We start from the raw sequence: 7547 nt of genomic DNA on the forward strand, positions 1-7547 counted from the left end.
GCATTTGCCTCATCTCATTGCACCTGAGTCCAGCAACGACCGTTCCCTCCTTGCCTTCGCCGTCTCTGCCCCGTCCGCGCAACCCGGTGGCGTCGCGCAAGCACCCTGCTCTCTGCTCCCCGCTGCAGCATCTCCTCACCGGCGTCGGCATCCCTAACACTGGGGCTCTATCTCAAAACTCAAGGCTAGGGACGAGCACCGGTGTAATCATTTTATTTTCCCACAACACAATTTATAATGTGATAAAGTAGATGGATGAATCTTTTCTTGGACATGAACAGAGTGAGGGCAGCTGAAACTTGATTTAGATAAGTTGGACCACAAAGTTTTTGATATGCTTGAATTAGGTATAAAACATGATGGCGCTAACAATTTTTTCTTGGGGAATCTGTATATTAATTCCGAACAGAATGTTCAATGTGTGCAGTTCCCGAACAACTGGTTGATGGTTAGAAGTTGGATAAGTTGATGGAGAGATGATTGGCTTGTCAAGGTACCTTAACATAGCGCAAATTTAAATTTGTTTGTAATTTTCTTTTTGGGTAGCAGGGCTGGGTTTTATTACATTCACTTTTCAGTTTATTTTGAGATGCTTAGGCTACTGAGCTTTGCCACTTTTATGTAAATTAATTTCTTAATTGATATATTCGAACATGGATGTTCCCTACTGTTCTTACTAAAATAACAATACAACCAGGCATGTAGGATTAGAGCTTTGCTACTCTTTACTAGTGCCAAATGTGTAGCCATCTTATACACAAAACAGAGGCCTGGGATCGCCAGAATCATGTTGATTTGCATGGTAATATGGATATGGAATTATGTATGACAGTATTTTGATTTTGGAGTCTTTTGTTGCCAGCATACAGACCCACGGTAAATTGACTTGTTTGTTATAGAAGTAACTAAAAATATCATGACGAGAAATAATCTTAAAGAGCAAATAAGATTCCCAGGTAAGATCAAACTAAGTATGAAAAAGTTCTGAAACCATAACCAAAAGTAAGAAGTGTCCACCTTTATTTGGTACTCTGGGCACTGAGTGACGGCTTGAAGGAGGCATGGTGTTATACCTCTTGCAATCCAGCGTGCTGCTGCAACCATCCCACAGTGTGCATACCCTAAGACTAACTTGCTGATACCACCCTCATCTAATACTGAGTGGTGAAATGGTACTACAGCACCAGTAACAGCAGTTAGTGTGTCTTTCATGCTATGAGTGCCTCGTATCAAAACAAGAAAGGATTTTGTGCACTCATCACGCAGAATTGTATGAGCTGGCTTTAAAATCTGTAGGAGTAGGAGTCAAGTCAGATTGGAGAAAATAAGGAAGAAATTATGTTCCCATAACCACTACTCCCTATGCCCTTAATAAATGGACAGAACAATAAAATGCTACCAGCACTTACTCACCCCTGCTTTAGGTTCCTCAATGAGAACATCCACTTGTGAAAATCCAGCCAATTCTAGGAAAACTGGGAATGATTTCTTAGAGAAAAGAAAGCATAAATCAATTAGCCGTCGTAGAACAATCAACTCTTCCATGACTTCAGGTCCTTTAAGTTCAATGCAATTGCTTCCAGCATATACACCGGCGACATGTAGATTGCCCTGAAAAGTAACGCCAAGATTACAATGAAACATTTGTTGTACACACTACAAAGGCATGTACAATCTACCAGATAAAATTGCACTCGAGAGTAACTGAGAGAAAGTGCCTGTGCATGAATAGAATAGTACCATAAGTTCAAACTTACTTTATTGAGTACTTGAGTTATGTGAATAGCATAACTGCTTCACATCCCTCAAATGAAAGGTTACCATAACCATTTTGCGAGTATTCTCAAGAAAGGAAACCCATCTTATCTTCAGAAAACTATTCATATGAAATCTTTTATTTCTTACAATGTTGTGCGATCATTTACTAACTAAGCACTATTATTAACTTCAAGTATCTAATCCTGTAGCTAAGGATCTGACCCGTATGCATCGAAGCCCAACCAAGAAAGCCCATGTGATTTACGCTGATCAAGGTCAAGGTTGGCTCTTTTGGTTTTCAGTTTAGTTGCTTACGATGACTAGCGCGGCATGTTGCTCAGAAGCTCAGATCGTAGACCAATCGATTTTATTCCCTCCCCCTCGTTTGTCCATGGCAAAACCATAGCAGGATCAATCGACTCTTCGCAAGGCGCAAGGACCAAGGAGACATGGACAATTGCTCAGCACCGTCATGCTATAGTACTAGCCCCAGGCCACTTTTGTCTGATCTACTGATCCTGATGTGTCGTGACCAAACACTAGATAAAAGGCAAGTCTTACACATCTTGACACTAGTGGCTAGTACTTCTTTTGATGAATTAAAATCTACTATAGTCTGGTTAATTAGTACTCCAACGATGATTAATTGTGCCAAACTAGATGGATTAATTTTGTTCATTGAGTATAGTCTTTACTACTATTAAAAGCGCGAGTTTAGTGAATCCAATAAATCTTGTCCATCCATCCACCAAAAATAACGACCCAGATCCTTCCGATGATGTGGTGATGAGGTGATGTATCAATCAGTCATAACACCTAATTAGGAAACACCACCATAATTAGGAAATTTTGAAAACAGGCATGGGATCCCCAAACGCCTCCTCCCAACAACTCACACGAGCCGCATGCGCTCGTGCCCACCGGCGCCCCGTCGTTCTCGCGGCCCCTGTTGTGCCCGCCTGCAACCACCAGGGTACCGCCGCCTTCTACTCCTCTTCCGCTCCTGCCTGTACCCCAACGGACTCGAGGCCTCAGTCGCGCCCGCTGGCGTCCTGCCACGACTGCTCCCGCCACCTTTGTGGCCTCTGCGGCTCTGCCGCTGAAGCAGCACAAGGTTGTGGAGGAACAAGTCCGCCTTGCTGCTACAAAGTGTACAGCACAAGTGTTGAAGGAACTACTTCAACGTGTTGCGCTAGATATCACTCTAGAGGCGTGTAGGCCAATATGGCAGCAGGAGTTCAACCCAAAACTCTTAGAGCAGAAGATCTACTCCAAGATCTCAAATAAGAACACCAAGTTCTATTATAGGTAGTGGGGGTACATAGTCTGGTCACAAACTAGAGGTGAGGACCTCTCTTTATAGGCTACATGAAGCATTCACATCTAACTTCAACTTATAGCTAGAACACTCTAGAAAACATTACTTAAGATACAATATTCCACTCATAGCTAGAAGACTCTAGAAAACAGTAGCTAAAGCTAAGAAAACAAGCAAATACTATACTGGGGTAGAAGTATCTAGTAGTCAAATGGATTTACTTCTGTTTTTATTTTTATTTTTCTTCTCTCTATTGTTCCTCATCAGCCGCTCCAGCCAGCGCCCTGACACGCTCACCGCCTCTGGGTGGCCGCACGCCAGCGTCCCGCCAAACTTTTGTCCCAGGTTACGGAATGCACTCAGTCTCAGTTTATACCTATATATGATCTTATGATTATGATTATTCTGTTCCCTTTCTCATATATATTTTGCTTTCTAAATTCCTGGTGAATTTGTACGATTTTATAGCTAGAGCACTCATGAAGGATAAAGAAAGATTAAAAGGGCAGCCCGGTGCACGTAGCTCATGAAGGATAAAGAAAGATCGATTCATATAAACATATATTCAACCTAAACATCTCTGTACAGATTGATTCTTTCTCTTGCTTCTGTTAAAACGTCAATGGTAGTATGCACCAAATGATTTATACCGTATTTCGATATTGAATCTGACAAATTAGGAATCCATGTCCTTGCCCTGCCGTGAGGATTCTACGAATTTTTTAAGTTTCTTGCATATATGTAGTATGGGATGGCTGTTTTTGGTTGTAAGAACAATTGTTATGCAGGTTTATCTACACTCTTCTCCGCCTGGGAATCATTATGTGCTTGCTGACTTGCTCTGCTCATATTGCCGCCAAAACTGTGAGCGCTCCCTACTTGTCTTGTGTATTAATTAAAAGCATCTAATTATGGAGTTGCAACATGGCAGCTAGCTGCTACTGGTTTATCAAAATTCCTCAAAGCCTTTCATGTTATTACAAGAAAGCCAAAGCTTTCATTTTCTAGATATGTCCAGTTTAAATATGAACGATATTTTAAGAAAGGAAATTGTAGTAAGTATTGAAACAGAATTGTTAGCTCCTAATAATAGTTTACTGAATCCACCAAGTCCCAGTTAGATTCTTCGAACTCTATGACCTTAGATGTATTGTAACCTGGTGATAAGGACTATTTTGTCTCTACTTGAAATGAGCATATGATTGTCGTATTTTTCTTGCTATACCAGAAGCTGCAATCACTGCTGATGTACTTCTGAATAGCAACTGTGATGAGGTATAGAGCACTTCAGTTGCCATACTTTCTTATTTCCCATTTATCTGCTATTTGACTTGTGATGGTTTGATAATTGTCGGACCTTCAGGATTTCCCAGATGATCAGCTAGGAAATTTGACGAATTCAAGCAGTTTGCGAATCCATCAAATTTTGAGATCTGAATGGGTAGGCCTCTCGGTGCTGGCTGCTCAGGTGAGAGATTATGTGCATTGTAACTCAATTATTATTTCTTTTGCCTCTCACGCTTGCAACCAAACAACTGTGTCATTATATTCCCTAAAAGAAACTCTGTAAATGTACTTCGATATGCTTGAAATTAGACACCGTTGTACTGTGTAAAATTCTATTGTGTGATAGTTTTGCAAAGGTAATTTTTTTAGAGAATAAGCTTAACAGCCCTGACTTTATAGAAAGCTTAATTTTAATGCTGGGTAGACCAGCTACATCGCCCAACTTCTGTATGTTCCGTAATTAATCCAGAGTAAGAAGCTTGGAAAGTTGGAAGGCTATCTGCCTGAACAAAATACTACTAGTGAAGCTTTTCCTCCTGTCGATGCTCTGAGAGATCAAAGAAAAAAATGGCACATTAAAGTACTATGGGGTAAACATTTAGCCAAATGCAAATCAGAGTGCACCTTAATGTTGCTGATTTAGAGCTGCAATATTGTTGACATCTTGGACATAGGATGAAGGGTTTCTTTCATTTTTACCCTTTAATAATGTTAGAAGAAAAAACTCATCGAGCCTTAATCATCATCTGACCACTTAACCATCATTTCTTACCGCATTATGAACTTGTTGCTACGTACAATGGACCCAGATGACCCTAATCCCAACCCTGTTGCTGATCATTTTTCCTAGTTCTGTCCTTGCAGCAATGGACAAAAGCATTGGGTTCCTTTAGCTGATTCAAGACTTCTATTTCTCAGAAAGTTAGGGATGACGAGGGCTACAATACAAGTGAACTACAAGTTTGGGATGTTCTGGAATTCTACTTCTCATAAAGTTTTTCTGATGTACAATTTGGTTTTCGTAACATAATGGGTTTTACAAATGATGTCAGTACTTCCTCTCATGATTTTATGAATATTGTTGACTTTTTTTTGCAGGGAGAATATTGTTGACTTGGTAGAGCGGCATGTGGCACTCCTGTCTCTCAATGAGACAGAGGAACCAAATAATGCAACCAATAAGGTTCCAGTCGGTCACAGTACAATGGACCCTGATACACATCCTTGTACCTTTTAGAGCAACTATAAAGTGGGTTATAAGCCCGCTTACATGACACTTTTGCTTATGTGGAGAAGAGATAAGGAAAAAAGGGAAGGAGTGGGCGCTCATGCAAGAGCCAATATCTAACCTTATAGACAGCCCTATTATATGAGTAATTAATCGTGCTAGCTCTTCATGACATGGCTCCTTAGAAAATATACCAAACGAGCTCCATATAAAAGAAAATCTATGGATCTACATCCACCAATAATCCTATAAAACACCATTGAATCAACGTAGCCCTAGCCAAATCTAGTTATGTACTCCCTCAGTAAACTAATATAAGAGCGTTTAGATCACTAAACGCACTTATATTAGTTTACGGAGGAAGTAGTAACCAACAGTGCACATGATGCAAAATCCGTTCTTGTAAGAGACACCACATGTTGGTAGGCTAAACAAATTGTGCATTATCACATTGCATGCAAATTTTAAAAGTTGCATTTTTATTGGTGTGCTTAATTTGGTTGACATGTGTGTTTCACATGCACAATTACTAGTGCATATAAGAGAACATATTAATTTGCTGATTAGATGTGTATTTTTACAAAAAAAAATATGCTTAAGGATGAAAGGGTTATGCATTGATATTTTGTCATGGGGTTCATCCTTCTTTTCAACAACAAAATATCTTTTGCAGGATCTTTATCATCTTCGCCCCCTTCATGTTTGAATCCTGGCTCCACCCCTGGCTTGATAGAGCGCAAGAATAATTATCGGATGCTTGGACTTGGCAGAGAAAAGTACTCACCACTTCACCCGCAAAACAGAACCATTTACACCGTCTTAATACAGTCCTCGAGTGCATTACACTATACCAAGTCATCACCACTAGGGCATGATACAAAGAGAACCCACCGTCTCCAAATCTCCAAAGTTGCGATTTTTATTGCGAGTGCAAAGCAATCAGCATAGAAATCACCCCAAGTCTCTACTACGGATAAATTGCTTTGGAGTCGAAGGGGCAAATCTGCCACTGATCAATCGCTAGAAGCCTCTATCCAAATCAAAATCTTACCAACAACGCAGCACGCAACGTTGGAGATGCAATTCGAGCGAAAGGAAACCTCATTACAGATCCAAAACACAAGCTCGCGGTCGCATTAAAAAACTTAGCCGCGGCATTCCTATTGGGACCGGAGCAAGCAAGCCGGTGGCTGGTTAGCGAGGAGGGCTGTCTGACCTGGCGACGCATGAGGTACTTGATCCCGAAGGCGAGGTCCCCGATGGGCCACTTCCCGAGCGTCTCCGAGTAGGTGAATCGCAGCGTCTCGGCGAGCGTACCCACCGCCTCCATCCATGTCGCAGGCGGCTGCGATGGCTGCCGCGCCGCGCGTCCCCTCCGCCTTTTCCCTCCTCCGCCCCCGCCGGAGCTACCGGCGGCCTCCTCGTGATTCGCCAGCCTCCGGCTCAGCACGAAGTAGAGCAACATGGCCGCGCCCAACGCCGTGGCCATCGTCGCCGTCCCCATGGCGACGGATCCCAACGCGGCGAGGGGGCTTTCCGTCACCCCGGGATCTTTATTCGCTAGGGGCTAACGTGCAAATATTTCTTTCCAGTTTTCTTCCCCGCCTTGCGGGATGATGAATTGACGATGGTTGGTTTGGTTTGGTTGTTTTTCTCACTTTTCTTTATGGGCAACGCTGCGCATCGCCGGTTAAAAGATGTGTCGCCTCACGAGCCATTGAATTTGACCTAAGATAATGGCCACATTCAACTGTCAACTTTGTAGTAATACGGATGATGTGTTCGAACATTTGCAACAGAGTTTATGTTGTAAAACTTTTGCAATATAGGTATATTTGCAGTTTTTATTTGCAATAGAACTAGTGTTGCTGTTTTTTTTGGTCTTCAACTTTATATAGGGGTTATGGAAAAGATTTTTGCAACATCAATAATGTTACAGTGTAACATCCCAAATTT

General features: G+C 41.8%; 1 protein-coding gene across 1 annotated transcript in view; it reads right to left on the reverse strand.

Annotated features, from left to right (window-relative positions):
- The window catches only part of LOC123061189 (uncharacterized), an 18769-nt gene extending 11561 nt beyond the window's left edge, over window positions 1-7208 (reverse strand). The window contains exons 1-3 of the mRNA XM_044484138.1: window positions 6808-7208; window positions 1414-1611; window positions 1018-1290 (exon numbers count right to left, since the gene is read on the reverse strand). Coding sequence (XP_044340073.1) covers window positions 1018-1290; window positions 1414-1611; window positions 6808-7095 — 759 coding nt within the window. The 5' untranslated portion in view covers window positions 7096-7208. The remainder of the gene's footprint in view (window positions 1-1017; window positions 1291-1413; window positions 1612-6807) is intronic.
- Between the last annotated feature and the right edge of the window lie 339 nt (window positions 7209-7547).

This window comes from Triticum aestivum, chromosome 3A (assembly GCF_018294505.1).
Source record: "Triticum aestivum cultivar Chinese Spring chromosome 3A, IWGSC CS RefSeq v2.1, whole genome shotgun sequence".
NCBI classification, from domain to species: domain Eukaryota; kingdom Viridiplantae; phylum Streptophyta; class Magnoliopsida; order Poales; family Poaceae; genus Triticum; species Triticum aestivum.